Genomic DNA, 21,121 nt, shown 5'->3' with positions numbered 1-21,121 from the left:
CCTCCCAAGGGCTCTGGCTGCAGGGATGAGACCGGTAGCAGATTCCAGGGCCCCCTTCCTCTCCCTCTGTGTCTCTTCTCTTTGCCTTTCTCTCCCCACCTCACCTCCTTTGGGTCTCCCTTTCTTTGTTACATCCTCAAAAATCAGTGTTTCTGGCTGCTGTCAGCACAAACTGCCTACCTGTCACCACATTTGTCTTTCTAAGCTGGTGTTTCCCCAACACGCATCCCACACCCACGATGTAGTTTACTTTCCACCTGTCCAGCTGGTCTGCACCTGGTCCTTGAAGTCTGTGTCATATCTGCCAATTCCCCTGGGATTTTGAGCTCTGTGCTCAGGGTCTTCTTGGAGACCCCCTCCCCCGCTTGTATACCTGTTGGTGAAAGTAACTCGTGTTAGGGAGCTTCCTGCTGGTTAGTGTACACCCCAGCTATCACGTCCCAACCATCCAAGAGCAAGAGTTCCGCATTTGGGGACTGGCAACATGGGAAGAGATTCCAGAAGATATCAGAGAATTCGGCAAAATTGAGCTTGAAACCATAGAACCCACACTTCCCCAAAAGTCCTCTCTCCATTTGACAAGGGGAAGCCCCTTTTTTGTCTCTCCCCATTGATTCTTATTTGGTTGCACAAACAACAGTAATAGCAAGACAGGAAACAGAAGGACTCGGGTCGTCCTGGCTCACGTCCCTGACTCATCAGTTGGCCCCCATTTTTCTGTTTCTTTTCTCAGCCCCTTCCCACACAGAAGTCTTGGCCCTAAGGTAGCCCAGTTACCTGGTTACCATTTCATATTCTCTTCCCCTGCTTCACTTAAATATGGTAAACATTTTCCCACATTGCATGTCAACATTTCCAGTGACTTCTTAGTCTTCCATTGCACGGATTACCCATAATTTACTTACCCACTCCTAATAGTGGACATTAGAATTGGTGTCTACTTTTTAAAAAACTATCAGAGGGTTAGTTCTGTATTGAATATTTGTACACATAGCTGAGTTTTTTGTCCCCCCTCCCTTTTGGAGTACTTTCTGAGAGTTCACTCCCATGGTTTAGATGACTAGGTTCAAGAATATTTTTATTGCTCTTATTTTCTACAATCTGGACAGGTTCAGTCACGAAGGATGCTGGCCCTTAGACTTGAGTCAGCTGGGCCAGAGCTGGGGGTTGGAACAGCCTCAGAGGGACTGAGCCAACACAGCCTATATGGGCTTGGCCAGCTGGGGTGATTGGGGTGGACATCTGTGGGGATCAGGATGGCTGCACCTCTTTGACCACACTGAATGCCATTCTCAAGGCAGCAGGATTAATCTTAGCTCCATCTTCATTGGCTTGTCGGAGTGGGCTCCTCTCTCAGAAACTCTATGTTGAGGGTTTCAGTCACCCTAACTTACTGCAGCTCACTGCTGAGTTGTTTCCCAAAAGCGTCTCCATGGCAACCTCTTCTTGTCCAGCCCCAAATGAAAAGGTTCTCTCTGTTTTCTTTTCCACAGCTCCAATGTTTTGCTAGATCAAAACTTCACCCCCATGCTGGCTCATCCAAAGTCTCACCTGTGTCCTGACAATAAAAGGTCAAAATATACCAGGATGAAGACCCATCTTTTCCAGGCCTCAGCTGCATATCTGCCAGAAGATTTCATCAAAGTGGGGCAGTTGACAAAGCGAGTGGACATCTTTAGCTGTGGAATAGTAAGAGTTTCCTTCTCTGCTGAGGGGGGCCTATACTCATTTGTCTTTTCCCTGACTCCTGTGTAAGCACAGGCTATGATAGAGGCTCATAGATATGTTACATCAAAGTACAGTAGGGGTTGGCTAACTATGGCCCACAGCTAAGAATAGTTTTTATATTCATAAAAGATCTATACTAATAAAAGGGTAATATGCTAATTAGACTGGACGTCTTCTGGACAAAGCCACAGTGGCAGGGGCTGAGGCAGAGGCAGTTAGGGGCGATCAGGCTGGCAGGGGAGAGCAGTTAGGGGTGATCAGGCCAGCAGGGGAGAGCGGTTAGGGGCGATCAGGCCAGCAGGGGAGAGCGGTTAGGGGCGATCAGGCTGGAAGGCAGAGTGGTTAGGGGCAATCAGGCAGGCAGGCAGAGTGGTTAGGGGCAATTAGGCAGACAGGCAGGTGAGCAGTTAGAGCCAGCAGTCCCGGATTGCCCACAGGGATCAGGCCTAAACCAGCAGTCGAACATCCCCCGAGGGGTCCCAGATTGGAGAGGGTGCAGGCTGGACTGAGGGACCCACCCCCCGTGCACGAATTTTGTGCACCGGGCCTCAGTTAAATAATAATTTTTTTTAAAAAAAGGAAGAATATGTGACAGAGACTTGATTTGTGGCCCATAAAACCTAAAATATATACTCTCACCCAGCTGACGTGGCTTGGTGGTTGAGCGTCAACCTATGAACTAGGAGGTCGCAGTTCAGTTACTGGTCAGGGCACATGCCTGGGTTGCAGGCTCGATCCCCAGTGGGATTCTCTCTTATCATTGATGTTTCTATCTCTCTCTCCATCCCTCTCCCTTTCTCTCTCTGAAATCAATAAAAATATATTTAAAACTAAAGGCCTGGTGCATGAAATTCATGCATGGGTAGGGTCCCTAGGCCTGACTGGCGATCAGGGCTGATCTGTGGGGCAACTGGCAGGGCGATTGGGGGGCCCTTGCTGGCACCCGCCTTGGCTGGCCTGGGGCCTGCGGGCTGGGGGCAGCTCCTGCATTGAGCGTCTGCCCCCTGGTGATTAGTGTGCATCATAGTGACCGGTTGTTCTGCCGGTTGTTCCGCCGTTCAGTCGATTTGCATATTAGGCTTTTATTATATAGGATATTTACTCTCTAGCCTGTTAAAGAAAAAAATCTGCCAACCCTTGAAGTAAAGCCCCTCATGAGTGTCCAAATTGTAGTAAGCTATAGATATCATCTCCTGACTTCCCTGATTCCCACCCAGCCAGCCGTCTAATTTTCTATCCAGTTGTGTTTGTCCTTGTTTATTCATTCATCTTTTTTGTCCATCTGTCCATCCATCTTTCCAATCATCATTCATTCAACATTTATCCACTCATCCATCCATCCATCCATCCATCAGTTATGCATCTATTCATTATCCATATACTCATCCTCACCACCATCTGTCTGGCATTACTGTATTACTATGTGTAGAATTTGTGTAGACTACCAATGTAACTTAAACACAATCCCTCCCCCAGGAGTTCATGGTCTGAAAATAGTCTCCAGTGTATATTTCTACAGAACACCAATTCCTTGAGATCTCTGTAGGTTTGGTGTGTTTAAAGGTTTTGGGGGCAAATATGTTTGAGAAATCTGGGTTAATCAAAGTCAAGCAGATTTCTTTACCACAAAATTAATCAGAGCCTTTAATATGATAATGAGCTCTTAATCTGATCATTGTGGATTTACCACAGCTGGGCAAGCAGTATGCTGTGTTTCCCAAATTATTTTGATAACTGAACCTTATTTTTTCAGTATCTCTCAGCATCCATGTCCCATGGAAACTGGTCTAGGAAATACTGGCTGAGAAAAGTGACAGTCCCTGGTTGACATCTGCCAAGAACAAGCAAACTGCATTTTGGACCTTGCCTTCTCTCTTCCTCTCCAGCCTTCAACTCTATACTTCCTCTCTCTGACCCCAACCCCCTGGCTGTCCACCTCTCCTACTAACTAGTGCCCTCCCCCTGAGCCACCTTCTGCCCTTAGCCTGACAAACACATGTAAGATTTTGCTTCCTTCTGTCTCCTAGCTCATGGGCTCTTCTGGTTTCCTTGCCCCTGTCAGCCTCACTGGGTGGTTCAGTGAAGCTCATCAGGGCTCCCCCAGGCTCCTGCTTCTGTAAGACCTAGGGGGACTGAACCCCAAAACCACCAGGCACTGTAGTGCAGAGGTTAAGAGCATGGATTTGGGTCCCAGCTCAGTTACTTTCAGCTGTGTGACCTAGGGCACATCACCTATAACTCTGGACCTCAGTTTTGCCCTCTGTAAAATGGGGAGTAAATTATATATATGAAGATTAATAAGGTAATATATATACCTGGTTAGCATAGTACTTTACAAATATCAAGATGATGATGATGATGATAGTGGTTTGTTTTATTATTCCTACCTTTGTACCATCATTCCTGATTTCTGTTTACTCTTGACTTTTTAACTCAGCTCTTAATGTAGCAATTGACTTCCTTATTCGTTCATTCATTCATTCATTCAATCATTCATTCAGTGCCCACTGGCTCCCTGCACTCTTTCTCAGCCCTGCCATTGACTAACAGTATGATTTTGAACTTTGGTTTCTCTTATTGGGAACACTGCATTTCTCAGTGTTTTGTATGTGTTTTTTGGTGAGCACTCAGTGACCTCTATAAAGAGCCTTGCGTAGAGCCTGCATGTAGGGGAGACAGAGGAAATGTTTGTGTATTTATTTCCTCTTCTTTTCTGACACTGCTGGTGGGAGTCTTTTCAATGGTCTCCTGTCCACTGGCTGCAGGGATGCCCACTACTGCCCCCTCCTGGCCACTGCCTTTCTGTTATTAACCTAGTGGCCTTTTCTCTGGAGTAGAGGATTTCTTGGCATAAAAGGGAACCTATTATAAGTTGCTTCTAGAGGGGCTGTGGAAGAGAGATTTGACACTCAGTCCCTTATATTCACTACTGCTAGATCCTCATTTACCAGATGAGGACACAGACTCATTTTAGTCACTTGCCTAAAAATCACCTGCACGTATAAGGAACAAAGTAATTTGAAGCCAGGTCTGTCTGACTGTAGAGTCCTTAACCACCATGCTGCTATCTCTGCCAAGAATTTCTGTTCAAAGCAGGCTTCCCATTTACTAAAACACATACCGCTGTTAATCAATTTTTGGTGGCTTACACTGGCTCGGGTCTCTGCTCCTTTTGTGAGTGGATGATTTAATGAACAAATAATGTTAAGAAAGGCATAATGGGTCTGTCCAGTGTAGCTCAGTTGGTTGAGGGTCGTCCCGTGCACCAAGAGGTCAATGGTTCGATTCCTGGTCAGGACATAATCCCCAATAGGGGGCCTTGCAGGAGGCAGCCAATTGATTTTCTCTGTCATCTTTGATGTTTCTATCTCTCTCCTCTCCCTTCCTCTTTCTCTAAAATCAGTAAAAACATGTTTTTTAAAAAAGGCATATGGATGAAACATGCTATAAATATTGCTGAGATTTTCTGCGTAGAATACATATATGCACATGGATTCCCCTTTCTTGAGATTGATGTAGCAATGCCTGCTTACCATTTCTGATTTTTTTAAAAATGAAATTATCTTTAAAATATAGTGTGTGCATATGTATGTGTGTATGTAGATAAATATAGAGATATATGCATGTGTATATATATATATTGTGTGTATATTATACAGGGTAGGGAAAAGGTAGGTTTACAGTTGTATGTGAAACAGAGTTTATTCTTGTATTATTATTTATTAATTATTGTATTATTTTCCATACAAAAAAACCATAAACATACTTTTTCCCCACCCTGTATGTGTATATGCATATAGTTTATGTATACATATATATAAGTGTGCATATATATGTGTGTGTGTGTATATATATGTATAATTGATGATAATACACACACATTTGGTTTCCATCCTCCCTACCTTGCTATCAGTTAATTCGAACCTTCTATAAGCACTGGGTCTCATGTTCCAGACTTTGGGCATGTGTCTCTGCTGGCAAATGGCAGAGCTGAGCCTGGAGCTCAGACTGTATTATTGAGAAGAAGCTTCTCTCTTGACATGTACATGAGTGTGTGAACTGTGCTAACTCCATGTTCTCTGCAGGTGTTAGCTGAGGTCCTCACTGGCATCCCTGCGATGGATCACGACCGAAGCCCAGTTTACCTGGTAAGGAAACCAGTCACTTCTGGCTGGTTGGTATGTTTGGGCCTCACAGCCACGAGGGGTCAGGAGGGGACCCATTTTACAGATGCTAATGAGGTCTCAGACCAGGGTTTGATTTGCATCCGTGCAAAGTAGCTTTAATCTCCCACACCCACCTGCCAGCTAACAATTACTTTTTCATGATATAATAGAATTGAGAATGTTTAAGGAAAACTCATTTCTTCTCTCTACACATCAGGCAATCAAATAGGGTTGTCCTCAAATTGGTAAGTTAGTTTCAGGCTTTTTAAATGGGTTTCTATAATAAATTCAATAACTTCCATATTTGGTAGGTTCAAAGAACTATCATAGGTATAGTGTCATTTCAAAAATATAACAACACAGCTTGACTCTAGCACCTTCCATAAATTATCTTCCTTTTTTTTTTTAAAGATATGTTTTTATTGATTTCAGAGAGAGGAAGGGAGAGGGAAATATAGAAACATCAGTGATGAGAGAGAATCATTGATTGCTGATGAGCAACTTCTTGGTTCCTGGATCGACGCTCAACTACTGAGCCACGCAGGCCAGGCCCATAAATTACCTTTCTAAGTCATCTCAGAATCCCTATGAGATTGATAGAGGCATTATGTTCACCTGTAGATGAGGAAAGCCAGCTCTGCGGTTTGCCTGAAATCTCAGCTGTACTGAATGCCAGAGCAGGAATTCCGAGTCAGGTCTTCTGGATTGCAGATCCTGGAGTTCTCAACCCTGACACTTTTGACTGTTTAATTCCCATGGAAGTCCAACCATATGAATTCAGTAGTATCATCATCCCCATTTTACGGATGAAAAAAACCAAGGCCAAGGTGAAGAGACTTGTCTCATGCTCCTCAGTGAGATCGGTGGTCAAACAGATTTGAACCCATGTCTTTGGCAGAGATCGAAATTCTGGCAAGCTCTGGCCCTCTGCATCAGTTTGCGAGGGGAACCCCTTTTCTGACTTGATGTTGAGGCCAGTGGAGCAGCTGGCTCTTTGTGACTGGGCCCCAATAGCATTCCCTGAGCTTTAGGGTGGAGAGCTGAAGGCCTCCCCTATACACAGAAAGTCACAACTTGTCCCTCTACTGAGCTCTCTGAGCTCCGCCCCTTTGGGCACCGAGCTCCAGATACCACAAAGAGGTCAGTTTAAGCAGCTTGGATGTGGTTTGGGTAGTTTGGGGCAATTTCTCATCTCCTGACAGTTTTCTCAAGATGGATTTCTCAGCAGCCCTCTGGGGCTCCCGGGTGAATGTCATAGGAGAAAGAGGCTTTGTAGGCATTTCTATGAAATTTGCTAGAAGGTTTTTTCTGTTAATGGTTTCTAAAATGTGAAGGATATCACTGATTAAAAAACCTAGTTTTGCCCTGGCTGGTGTGGCTCAGTTGTTTGGAGTGTCATCCCACACACAGAAAGGTGATGAGTTTTTTTTTTGTGTGTGTTTTTTTTAAAGTTTTTTAAAATATATTTTATTGATTTTTTACAGAGAGGAAGGGAGAGGGTTAGAGTGTTAGAAACATCAACATCTATCAGCTGCCTCCTGCACACCCCCCACTGCGGTTGTGCCCGCAACCAAGGTACATGCCCTTGACCGGAATTGAACCTGGGACCCTTGAGTCGGCAGGCTGATGCTCTGTCCACTGAGCCAAACCCGTTAGGGCAAAAAGGTGGTGAATTTGATTCCTAGTCAGGGCGCATGCCCAGGTTGCGGGTTCTGACTTGATGTTGGTTGACAGGAGGCCACCAATTGATGTTTCTCTCTCCCCCCACTCCCATTCCATTCTATGGGTAGGCATGGCTAGTTCCTAAAAGCCCTTTTTATTATGGACAATTTCAAATGTAAAGAAAAGAATATAAAGAATATTTGTGTATCCATCCCATCAGTTATCAAATCATGCTGTTCTTATTTCTTTGCACCGCCCAAAACTTTGTGTGTGTGTACTTTATTTATTCATTTGTAATATATTTTTATTGATTTCAGAGAGGAAGGAAGAGGGAGAGAGAGATAGAAACATCCATGATGAGAGAGAATCACGGATTGGCTGCCTCCCGCAAGTCCCCCACTGGGGATTGAGCCCACAACCCGGGCATGTGCCCTTGACTGGAATCGAACCTGGGACCTTTAAGGTCCCAGGCTGACGCTCTATCCCAGTGATGGCGAACCTTTTGAGCTCAGCATGTCAGCATTTTGAAAACCCCTAACTTAACTCTGGTGCCGTGTCACATATAGAAATTTTTTGATATTTGCAACCATAGTAAAACAAAGATTTATATTTTTGATATTTATTTTATATATTTAAATGCCATTTAACAAAGAAAAATCAACCAAAAAAATGAGTGTGACACGCATGTCATAGGTTCGCCATCACTGCTCTATCCACTGAGCCAAACCGGCTAGGACTGTTGTGTGTGTACTTTAAAGTAAATTTCAGATATTGTGTTATTGCATCCATATAATAGTTTTCTAAATTTTTAAATATTATTTAATACCCATTCTATATTTAGAATTCCCAAATCATCTCAAAAATTGCTTTCTATTTTATTTTTAAAATTTTTTATTGTTTAAAGTATTACATGTCTCCTTTTCCCCCCATTGACCTCTCCCCGACCGTTCCCACCCCCCTCAAAAATTGCTTTTTAAAAGTTGTTTTGTTTGAAACGGATCCAGGCAAGCTCCATATTTGCCTTTGGTTATGTTCCTTAAGACATTTTTATTCTCTAACTGTACCTCTCCCCCCTTTCCTTTGTGTGTATCATTGCATTTCTGCAGAAAGTGGGTCATTCTTCCTATGGACTCTCTACGCCCAGCTTTAGGTGATTACGTCCTTGCGGTATCCTTGTTTCTCTATTCCTCATGTTTCCTGTACATTGTAGTCAGTTCTGAGACTAGGTCAGATTCATGGTCAGTGCTACTTCCTGGGTGGTGCTGTGTACTTCCCGTAGCATGGCAACACGAGGCACGTCACAGGTGGTCCTACTTTCAGTGCTGAGCTTCATCAGTAGGTTCAGGTGGATGTGCTGATTCCTTCCTTACTAAGTTCCTCCAGCACCCTGCCACCGAGTGTTCTCAGCTTCTCTTGATGACTGTTGCTAGATGAGATCCATGATTTTGTTGGGGGTAGTCAAATGGTGAGCATCTCCATCTGTCGTTCTTTTCAGGGCATTCACTTTGGACACGGTGGACACCTTCATATCTGTAAACAATACGCTTTTTAAAGGAACAAACATTTAAAAGGCAGAGCTCACATGAGAGAATTATGCAAAAGGGTATTCAAATATGCAGCCCTTGCCAGCGAGAAGTTTTTAGTCTCTAGGCATTCAGCTTCTGATGGGGTCAAGCATTTAAGTATTATTGGATCCTCAGATAACCTATTTTCTGGAGAAGGAAACTGAGGCAGAGTGGGGACTCTTGTTTTATTTTTGATACAAATATCATAACCCATGTCTAATAATCTCTGATATAATCTTTTTAAAAAATTCTTTATTAGTTAAGGTATTACAAATGTGTATAATCTTTTTTTCTAAATTGTAAGTGTATTTATATGAGAAGCTATATAAAGCAATAAAGATGAATTGTTTTATATTTAATGAATAATTTCTCTTAAAAATAATAAATTAGCCCTGGCCAGTGCCAGTGGTTGGAGGATTGGCCTGCACAAACTGAAGGGTCACAGGTTCTATTCCTAGTCAGGGGCATGTGCCTGGGTTTCAGGTTCAATCCTCAGTCGTGTTTGGGAGACAGCAAATCAATGTATCTCTCTCACATCGATATTTCTCTCTCTCTCTCTTCTCCCCCTCCCTGACAAAAAATAAATTAAAAATAAATAAAATAAAATTACATAAAAATTAAAAGATGAAACTTAGCCAAAAAATAAGTTATGTGTAATTTGTGAAAACATTTCTGAAGCACTGACTATGTGCCAGGCACTGTTCTTGGTGCAGGAGATACAGAGGTGAGTAAGGTAAAGTTTTTACCCTCATGGGTGAAAATCCTAAAATGTTTATTTTATATTGTAAGAGACTGTCTCTGTAATTGTTAATAAGATCAAATTATTAATGTAAGTTTTCAGTATGTAGTAAATACTTTATAAATGAAAGATAGCCCTGGCGGTTTTGGCTCAGTGGATAGAGCATCAGCCTGCAGACTGAAGGGTCCCGGGTTTGATTCTGGTCAAGGGCACATGCCTGGGTCGCAGGCTCGATCCCCACTAGGGGCCGTGCAGGAGGCAGCTGATCCATGATCCTCTCTCATCAATGATGTTTCTATTTCTCTCCCTCTCCCTTCCTCTCTGAAATCAATAAAAATATATTTAAAAAATAAACGAAAGATAGCTATTATTACTATTTATTATCACTCAAACTATTGAATGTTTAGTCAAGTATTACACTTTTTGCGTTAGATGCATTATGTCGTTTAATCTTTCTGTTAGTCCTATTATCCCCATTTCCCTGATGAATCAACTGAGGCCTACCTAGAAAGGTTAAGCCATTGCATTTGTGGTATTTTTTAGTGTGCTATGGAATGCCCTGTACATGCAGGGCATTTAGCTTGTTTCTGGGATCCTTGAATTTATTTTTAAAATCCTGTTGGTTTTCTGAGAAGTTTTTGCTGTTTGGATCCCACACTCCTGAAGCTCACTCGGGTGTTTCCACTATTTTTCCACAGAAGGATTTACTCCTCCATGAAATTCCAAGTAGCACCAGGAAGACAGGTGTGGAGAAAGTGATGGCTAAGGAGATCTGCCAGAAATACCTGGAGAAGAGAGCAGGGGTTCTGCCGGAAGACTGTGCGGAGGCTTTGGCCACGGCCGTCTGCCTCTGCCTGCGGAGGCGGAATGCCAGCCTGGCAGAGGTGAGCTTGATTCTCAGCCTTTCCCCAGCCATGAGCTCTGTCCTGGGTCAGCTGGGTCTCACTTCCAAGGCTGCATGGGTTTGCTTTATCAGGGACTAGGTGAAGATTCAGGGTTGATCCCTTCACTGAGATGTGATCTCATAAACCAGGGCTGTATTTGGTTGGAAGTAGCAGAACATGTTGGAACTTACATCAGCAAAACAGGGCCGTATATGGATAAGGGTGTCTTACGAGCCTGAGGGCCATGTGCTGCGGGCCTGAGGGGCCCAGGCCACACCCTTGGTTATTAACAGAACTCTGGTGCTCTTGCTGAACCTGCCTTATTCCTCCTCTTGTCTCTGTAGGCCCCCTTTCTCTTTTTCTTTATTTTCTTGGTTAGGGGATATGGCCATATTCACTTATATGTTATAGTTCTGCCCCATGGAGAGACCAAGTCTCCAGGTCCCCATTCCAACATCTAGCTAGGGTCAGGCTGGCCCCATTGGCCAGTCAGGTAAGATGAGGGGCACAGGTTCAGGTATATAAACCTGGCGGTCAGGGGAAGTCAATTCCTGAAAGGAGAAGGGGCCAGGCCCTAGAGAAAGGGAACATTTTTAGCTTGTGGGCTAGGCAGACACCCCAGAAATTAACCACCACAGGAGGTAAAACATATTCTTATGGCTAGGATATGTAAAGGTGGTTTCCATGGTAATAGGTATAAATTTGGACACTGTTGCCTGGTCTTTTTAAGGTCAAAATTACTGCTTGAGAGGGCTTAGAGATAATCTAGCTGAATGATTTTCAAGTGGTGTCTGGCACTCCTTGAAAGTACCTCAGGAGTTGCTGTTGGCAGCAAGAGGACTATGGGGAGCTGTAGGCCCCACTTGTGGCTTCAATCAGATACCACTTTAACTTCTTATAATTATACTAGAGGCCCAGTGCACAAAAATTTGTACACTCGGGGGGTCCCTCAGCCCGGCCTGTGCCCTCTTGCAGTCTGGGACCCCTCGGGGGATGTCCACCTGCTGGCTTAGGCCCACTCCCCGGGGGATTGGGCCTAAGCTGGCAGAAAGATATCCCTCTGGCAGCCTGGGAGCCCTCAGGGGATGTCCACTTGCCAGCAGGGAGCAGGCCTAAGCTGCAGTTGGACATCCTTAGCGCTGCTGAGGAGGTGGGAGAGAATCCCGCCACCACTGCTGTGCTGGCAGCCATCAGCCTGGCTTGTGGCTGAGCAGAGCTCCCCCTGTGGGAGTGCACTGACCACCAGGGGGCATCTCCTGCATTGAGTGTCTGCCCCCTGGTGGTCAGTGTGTGTCATAGTGACCAGTCATTCCTAGTCGTTCTGCTGTTAGGGTCAATTTGCATATTACCCTTTTATTATATAGGATAGGGTTTGTGATAGCTGCCAAAAGTCTTCATCAAACACAACTGCTATAGCACAAGCCTCCCATTTTATAGATGGGGACGTAGAGGCCCAGAGAGAGCAGATGATGAGGCCACAGAGTAAGTTTCTGTCAGAGCTCTCTGGACTCCTGGTTCAGCCTCATGTCCATCATCATCTTGCTCCATGATGTGGCAGGAACTAGAGACCCCAGTCATTGTTCTAAGCCTGAGCTATTCTATGCTCTAGTGCAGGGGTCCTCAAACTTTTTAAACAGGGGGCCAGTTCACTGTCCCTCAGACCGTTGGAGGGCCGGACTATAGTTTTAAAAAAAACTATGAACAAATTCCTATGCACACTGCACATATCTTATTTTGAAGTAAAAAAACAAAACGGGAACAAATACAATATTTGTATTTGCATGTGGCCCGCGGGCCGTAGTTTGAGGACCCCTGCTCTAGTGCAATAGTGTTCAGTCATTCATTCAGCAGTTGTGTGCTGGGGACGGGGGGATATATCAGTGAACAAGGCCAGTTCTACTTTCCTGGAAATCACAGACATTGCTCAGTAATTGACAGTGTGGTGAGCTCTGGGATAGTGTATGACAGGGGCCCCACCAAAGAGGACTTTCCCTAGGAAGTGTAAGCTGATGAAGAGCTGTCCAAGCAGAAGTAACAGCTCATGCAAATATGTGGCGTGAGTTGGGAGAGAGCTTGGCAAGGTCAAGAGAGAAGAAGGTCAGAGAGTCTGGAACACAAAGTACTTGGGGCAGAGTGGCTTGTGATGAGTCTGTGATGAGTGGCCAATAACAGAGGTTGTGCAAGCACAGTCAGGATTTTGAGGAAGTCACTATGGGCTTAAGCAGGGGCAGGGCATAATAAGATTTACGTTCTAAAAATATTTTTCTCCTCAACCACTTATTCTTTCATTCAGCCTTCCGTTAGGTTTATTTTTTGTTCAGTGTATTAGTTAAAGTGCTTGAAGAAACTGCTATAATGAAGAGACTCCAAAATACAGTAGTTTGGAGATAGAAGATTATTCTCTTTAGCTTACGAGTTTGAATGTAGGCAGTCCAGAGCTGACGTGGCAGTGCCACAGGATTGGGGACCCAGGCTCCCATATTGTTGCTCTGCTGTCCTTACTGTGTGGCTTCTGTTTCAGAGACCAAGATGGCTGCTCTAGCTCAGGTCATCACATCTGCCAGCAACTGAAAGGGGTTAAAAGGAAGAGGAGAACACATCCCCTTCCTTTTAAAGGTGTGACCTGGAAATGCACATGTCACTTTCTCCCACACTGCATAGGCTAGAACCTCGTGATATGGCCATACCTAGCTACAGAGGAATGTAGTTTTTAGTGTGGCAGGTATTTATTGGGCATATACTCTGAAGATTTCTCTCAGGAGGTGACATTTGAACTGGGCCTTGAAGGTTGAGGAGGCATTTGCAATGTAGAATAAAGGGGGCAGAGCACTTTAAGATGAGAGATCAATTGGGTCATGGACTTTAAGACAAGGAGGACTGGGTTCAGTGGTCAGCTTTGCCGGTTACTAGTTGAGTGGCCTTAGGCAGGGAATTTAACCTCTTTGATCTATTAATTTTTTTTTTTATCTATAAAAACTCATTGTGCATCATGTGTCAAATGTGGTTTGTAAATTGCAAGGCACCGAGCAAATGAGATTTGTTAGGGTTGTTAAGGGTATGTATGTTTTAGGCCCATTGTGTGTGTTTGTGTGTAAAGAAGAAACATTCCTTCCCTGCCTTTCTCTAATTTTCCTAACTTCCCTAACCAGAAGAGCTCTCAAGGACGGTATCTATATTATTTTGGGCATTTCTAGTTGAAAGTGATAGAAACTCTACTCAAACTCTTAGAAACACACGAGAGAGAGAGAGAGAGAGAGAGAGAGAGAAGGAGAAAGGGAGTGAGATGGGGGTGATGTGAACAAGTGAATGAATGAATGCATTTATTAGCTCATTTAACTAAACTGCAGACAGGACAGGCACTGCTAGGGTAGCTAGAATCAGGGTCTCAACCAGAAAATGTGCAACTATCTGTGTCAGTGCCCGTGACTCTTTCTCTCCATCTTTTGCCTCTGCTTTACTCTGTGTTAGGGCTTCATTTTCACCTATTATAAATGGATTTTCTGTGCATGGTGGAAAATCTGGCTATGTCACTAGAAAGCTTTAGGTGGGAAAAATCCCAGAGAAGGGTTTTGATTGGCCTGCACTAGTCATGTGCCCAAACCTGAACCAATCATTGAGGTTAGAGGAATGGGATACTGTGATTGGTTCACTCTGGTCATGTGGTCTTATCTATAGCTAGGGTAGATGGGGGCAACTTCAGCTCTTTTCAAAAGAAGGACGCTGTTCTTCAAGGCCAAAGCAACAAGCATTTGATTCTTCAGTGTCTTTTTCTTTTGAGGCCTAAGGGACCTGTTAGATTTTTTATTTCAGAAAGAATTCTTGGTGAGTGTTCTTGTCTCTCTCCTCTCCAAGGTGTGTGGCACTGTGGTTGCTGTGGAAGAGCGGCTCAGAGGTCAGGAGACATCGCTTCCTTGGGGTGGGCTTTCTGAGAGCACAGGCTCTTCCTCCAACATCCCAGAAGAAACGGACGATGTAGACAATTCTAGCCTCGATGCCTCCTCCTCCTTGAGGACAGCACCCTGGTCTGGGGTTTCTGCTTCGCCTGCCCCCACAGAGGACAGAGAAGGCAGGATGCAGGCCAGTGGGGGAATGCAGGCTGACTCCTCCTCTGAGGCCTGTACCAGTCCAGAGCCTCCCCAGGATGGTAAGTGTGTGGGGATCTGAATGTTTATACACATTTATATATCCCTGACTCAGCCCACCATTTATTCCTTCCATCGCCCTTATTCACACATTCATTTGGTTATTCAGCCATTCACCTGCCATCCGACTGCAGACTCTCTCCAGCCCCGCTATGTTGTCCATCACCGAGTCCTAGCCACTGATCTAAATATCTCTCGGGTCCATCTGCTTCTTTACTTTGCACCCATCCCCCTAACTCATCTGTGCTACTGTCCTCTTGCTAGAATGCTGCACGCCTTCCCTTGTCCTCCCTGATCCACTCTGGCCCCTCACCAGTCCTTCTTCCAGGAGTCAACCTGGAAAAAGTGGCTTTTAAAAACAACTCATGGCACTCCTTGTTGAAGCCATTGGGTAGCTCCCCATTGCACTTAGGGACCAAGTCGGAACTCTTCCTCCAGACCAGCAAGGTCCTGTGTGGTTTGTCCCTGTCCACTTCTCCATCCTCGCTTCATAATATGAACCCATCCTCGCCAGCTGCTTCTAAAGATACCTTCTAGCCGTAACCAGTTTGGCTCAGTGGATAGAGCGTCGGCCTGCGGACTGAAAGGTCCCAGGTTCGATTCCGGTCAAGGGCATGTACCTTGGTTGCGGGCACATCTCCAGTGGGGAGTGTGCAGGAGGCAGCTGATCGATGTTTCTCTCTCATCGATGTTTCTAACTCTCTATCTCTCTCCCTTCCTCTCTGTAAAAAATCAATAAAATATATTTAAAAAAAAAAAGATACCTTCTATCCAAATATACGAGGCTTCCTTCTGAAATTAAGTTTGGAAAGCCTCTTCAATGCCTTGTCCCCGAGTAAACACAGCTCAGTGAATGTCCCAGGCTCTGACCATGCCTATTGTTCCTCCTCCCTTGTGGAAGAGAGAGGAAGAGAGAGGGTGTAAGTGCTCACTCCACCCCCACCCTCTTCCCCCGTGGGGAGGCGCATGAGAGCCCCCTCTTCTCTTCTGCAAAGGCAGAAATGATGAAAATGCTCATTACACTCAGATTCAGAAACCTGATTTAAGTGAGAAACTGTGACCAAGCCTGGCTTTCTAAGAATTAGAATAGTAGTACCTATTTCCAAATGCGTGTTGTTCAAGTGGCTTTTTAAAAAAAAACTTTCTATTGAACATCAACTACAGAGACTTCGTGGAAAATCGAGATCAACGAGGCCAAAAGGAAGCTGATGGAGAATATCCTGCTCTACAAAGAGGAGAAACTGGACAGCATCGTGCTTTTTGGCCCCTGATTACCAGAACACAGCTGAGGACCCTTGTCCTCTAGTGGAAAGACAACTGTCAAATCAAGAAAAAGATTTGGGGCAAAATCCAAGGTCTCCCAGGAACTACAAACCAAACGTCAGCCTACCTGGGGGGAAGGGAAACTTCCAATTTCCAGAGTAAGTGTAGGGAGAAGGGACCTCAGCTTTTAGAGAAAGCAAAATCCATGAAGTCCTCTTCCGTTCTGGGATTTGTTAGTCAGAGCTGGGTATCATCAGGAGGTGGAAGGGGAAACCCTGGTACATGGGCCCAGGATGTGGGCAGGTTCGTGGTTTAGGGGAGGATGTGACGTTAAGCGCCCCAGCAGATGCCGTTACCCTGTTCTCACCCCTCAACAACTGACAGAGCGTTCTGAATGCTGACGGCACTTTCCAAAGTTAAAATCTCTGGGTCATATTTGCCAACGACCGCCTGCAAACCTCCGTGACCTGAAAGATTTTCACCTTGTGTCCCAATGCAGTTCTTGATGCACGTCTCAAGGTCTCAAGTTTCACAAAGGCCAGACACCTGGCAAAGGACTCTGTAGGCTTTCTGCTTTCTTTTTTGGAAATCTTGCAACCCACATATATTTATTTAATGTCTGTCTACACCTTTATCCCCCCATCCCACTAATGCTAATATTTCTGATGGAGCTTTTATTTTGAGAATATGTGTTATTTATAGCTGGATGAAAAATCAGAAGAACTGGTTTCATTCTGATTCTGCTGCTAATTAAGTCAATCATGTAATTTCTGGAACCTCAGTTTCCTTGTAAGTAACACCTGTTCATTCTCCCTCCTTGGGCTGTTGGGAAGAATAGGTGAGACATAGCTATAGAAGTACTTTGAAAATGCACTTGTCCTGTTTTATAAAATAAAGAAATAAAAAGACATTAAACATCTGTTTCTGCCATGTACCTAATGTTTATGCAGTGGGTATATTTCTGAAAAGTCATGTTGCAGATTTTTTGGTGAAACAAATGTTCTTTTATATTCAGTGTGCCCTATTTTAAATAATCCTACTATAGTGATATTTTCCCTTTTATTTTTATAAAATAAATATACATTGATAAAGTCAACCTGTATCTTGTCATTAGTTTTGTGTCCAGATGAATTTGTTTGGAGAAGTCGCTCTGCATCCATGAGCCGGGGTATGGTAGGGTAGCTAAGAGATTGTGTGCTTGCTGTAAATGCTGGCTGTTCATAGCTGTGTCACCTTGGGCTAAGTTAGGGCATTACTTTGAGCCTCTGTTTCATCTATACCATGGGGAGAATAAAAAGTACCTGTTTCATAGGTTTACTGTCAGAGCAAGGGTCAGATTCTGGCTGGTGAAAGCATTCAGCAGCCCCCCAGCAATGTCAGCTTTGTACTGATATGTAAAAAGCCAGGTGGGCTCCAGCCCAGGTGGACAATGATCTGTACTGACACCCCGTCTTAAGCTCCGGTGGCATGTGGAAAGCACCTTATAATTATGAGCCGGGTATTTACATGGCTCCTTGAGCAATAGAGGGCAGATGCTAATAGGGTAGTGGTTATCCAGACATACTTGCATTTCTAGACTCGGGCTTCATATATTTCTGGAGAGATTCATTGAGAATCTGATTAAAGCTGCAGAACTCCCTTCAGCAAGCTGTAAAGACATACACATACATCATTAATTATGTGTATTAATTCCAGGGGTTCTTGGGCACCACAGTGCCTTTCCATGAATCCCCAGAGGGTTGAATGGCCTGACGTTTTAAAGATGAATATGAGCGAAAAATCCAACCAGTACAAAAGGTCACCTGATGGAAAGGAAGCCGTTTAACCATTGGAACTTAGGCTCTCATTTCTTCTCCCCAAAGGCAAACACTGTTACTAATTTATTACTAGTTCCAGAGATGATTAGAAAAAAGCTTTCTATCTAATTGGTGGACTTCATTAGTCATTGTGTGTGTTACGTGCTGTTGAATTGGCTCTGACTCCTGGCAATTCTATGAATGAGTGATGTTCACAATCCTGTGCTCAACAGCCCTGCCAGTTCTTGTAGACTCATGTCTGTGGCTCCTTTAATGGAGTTAATCCATCTCATATTTGGCTTTTTTCTCTTCCTGCTGCCTTCTACTTTTCTCAGCATTATTGTCTTTTCCAAGGAACCCTGGCTTCTCATGGGTAGTCCAGGGTATTCGTAGAGCTTTCCTCCAACATCATATTCAAATTAACTCTTTTGTTTTCTTCCCTATTAGCCTTCTTCTTTGTCCAACTTTTGCATCCATACATGCTAATTGAAAATACGAGGGTGTGGATGACCTTAGCTTTGGTTTCTAATGACACTTCTTAGCTCTGGGTGACCTTTCCTAAGTCTTTTATTCCTGACCTTTTGATCTTGGCTGCAGTCTCCATTTAATTGATGACTGAACTAAGGTAAGCATTAGTCATTAGGGAAATGTAAATAAAAAACACAATGAGATAGCACTTCACACCTAGGATGGCCATAATAAAAAAGACAGGCAATAAAGTGTTGATAAGAATGTGGAGAAATACCCATCCAGCGTGGCTCAGTGGTTGAGTGTCTACCTATGAACCAGGAGGTCATGGTTCGGTTCCTGGTCAGGACACATGCCTGGTTGCGGTAGGGAGTGTGTAGGAGGCAGCCAATCAATGATCTTTCTCTCTCATCAATGTTTCTATCTCTCTCCTGCTCTCTCTGAAATTGATAAAAACGTTTAAAATTTTAAAAAATGATAAAAAAAATGTGGAGGAATTAGAACCCTCATGCTTTGGTGGTGAAATTGTAAAATGGTGAGCTGCTTCCCCCCACATTCTCAGCTGCAAAATGTTAAATATACTAGTAGTTTCCATATGACCCAGCAATTCCACTGGTAGATAGCTATCTAAAAGAAATGAAAACATATGTCCATACAAAAGCTTGTGCACCAGTGTTCACAGCAATATTCAGAATAGCAGAAAGTAGAAACAACCCAAATGTTCATCAACAGATGAATGGATAAACAGAATGTGCTATATCCATGCATTGGAAGATTATTAATAAAAATTTTTTTAATTAAAAATTGTCCATAAAAAAGAATGAAGTACTGATACATGCTACAACATGGATGAACCTGGAAATGATTTTGCTAAGTAAAATATATGATTCCATTTTTATGAACTGTCCAGAACAGGCAAATCTACAGAGACAGAAACTAGGAGTGGGGGTGGGGGAGGTTGAGAAGGGAAGTAGTAATGGTCACAAGATTTGGGGGTAATGAAACTGTTCTAAAAGTAGATTATAGTTATGGTGATGGTTGCACAACTCTAAATATACTAAAAAAATATGTTAAAAACCCATCAAACTATATATAGGTGAATTTTATGGTATATAAATTATATCTCAATAAAGTTGTTAGAAACACAAAAATACACAATGGTCAATCTTAGGCATTAAAAAAAAAAATCTTGCCCTAACTGGTTTGGCTCAGTGGATAGAGCATCGGCCTGCGGACTGAAAGGTCCCAGTTTCGATTCTGGTCAAGGGCATGTACCTTGGTTGCAGGCACATCCCCAGTAGGAGGTGTGCAGGAGGCGGCTGATCGATGTTTCTCTCCCATCGATGTTTCTGACTATCTATCTCTCTCCCTTCCTCTCTGTGAAAAATCAATAAAATATATTTAAAAAAAAAATCTTGAGGTTCCACTCCTCTCTCTTTTTATTATTTTTTGTTTTACATGGGTTATTTCATTCACGCTGCTCTGGATTCTGTGTTTTTTCATGTTTTTTTTTTGGCTATTCTTTCTCAACAGTACATTTGGGTCACTTCACTCTTTTTGCCTGATCGTCCATTGCATGGATAGTCTGCACTTTATATAACTAGCTTTGCATGTTGCAAACTGAGGTTGTTTTCATTCTTGCACTACAAATACTGATGCCTTCGTGCCAACTTACATGTCCTTCAGTGACATATGGGGTAGTATTTCCCCACATTCTCAGTTGCAAAGAATCTTATCATGCTTTTAAAATATATATATTTAAAAAAATAAAAAATATATATTTATTGACTTGAGAGAGCAAGAGAGAGACAGAGACGTCGATTTGTTGTTCCACTTATTCCTGCATTCACTGGTTGATTCTTGTATGTGACCTGACTGGGGACTGAATCCACAGCCTTGGTGTATCCAGACGATGCTCTAACCAGCCAGGGCAACATTTATGCTTTTTAATCACTGCCAATCTAATGGGTGAAAACAATTTTATTTGTATTTTTTAAATGACTGAAGTAGAGCCATTTAAAAAATATTTTGTTAGGCTTTCGTAATTTCTTTATGTTCATTCCTTTGTCCATTTTAATACGAATTCTCTTATTGCTATAGTTTTTACATAATAAGGCCATCAGACCTTGGTCATATGTTTCAACTATTTTTCTTGTCTTTCGACTTCGGTATTTTTTGCCAAACGGGTATTTTACATTTGCGTGTAGTCTCTTTTTCTCCCCTTGGCTTCTAACTTCTAATTCTGCTACTTTCTGGGTGGGTCACTTTGTCTCTCTGAGCCAGTTTCCTGCGTTGTATATGGACGGGGTGATGATGTTGATGATGCAGGTTTGAGGAGCATGTGCGGATCTGAGCGCGCGGGGCTGAGGGGTTCACGCCGAGCAGCGGGGAGCGGCTCTCGGGATCCCGGTCCGCGGCCGCCCCCTGCCTCCTGAGCGGGCGGCCACAGGAAGTGCGCGGCCTTGGCTTCAACTTCGCGCTCCTCCGACCCACGTGAGTGGCTCCGCCTCACCTCGCTTCCGACCAATGGACGAGTTTCATAAGGCGTAGGGTCCCGCCTTCCAGCCTCCTGGCCAACAGGCGAGCTCCGTCTTGCTCGGAGTCCCGCCCCTCGTGGATGGGAGCAATAGGCGCCCTCAGTTCGGCGCAGGACCCGCCTCGCCGCACGCCGGGCTGCGGGCCGCAGGGCTCGTTCCGGGAGGCGGGCG

At 44.0% G+C, this 21,121-nt stretch overlaps 1 protein-coding gene across 1 annotated transcript in view; it reads left to right on the top strand.

The window, feature by feature from the left end:
• Window positions 1–17,245, top strand: part of IRAK2 (interleukin 1 receptor associated kinase 2) — a 59,440-nt gene extending 42,195 nt beyond the window's left edge. The window contains exons 9-13 of the mRNA XM_023749428.1: window positions 1,466–1,689; window positions 5,814–5,876; window positions 10,559–10,744; window positions 14,597–14,888; window positions 16,051–17,245. Coding sequence (XP_023605196.1) covers window positions 1,466–1,689; window positions 5,814–5,876; window positions 10,559–10,744; window positions 14,597–14,888; window positions 16,051–16,157 — 872 coding nt within the window. The 3' untranslated portion in view covers window positions 16,158–17,245. The remainder of the gene's footprint in view (window positions 1–1,465; window positions 1,690–5,813; window positions 5,877–10,558; window positions 10,745–14,596; window positions 14,889–16,050) is intronic.
• Window positions 17,246–21,121: the final 3,876 nt, after the last annotated feature.

Source organism: Myotis lucifugus, unplaced genomic scaffold, assembly GCF_000147115.1.
Source record: "Myotis lucifugus unplaced genomic scaffold, Myoluc2.0 scaffold_8, whole genome shotgun sequence".
Lineage (NCBI taxonomy): Eukaryota > Metazoa > Chordata > Mammalia > Chiroptera > Vespertilionidae > Myotis > Myotis lucifugus.
Note: the sequence above shows the minus strand (reverse complement) of the source record. Positions and strands in the feature narration are given on the sequence as shown.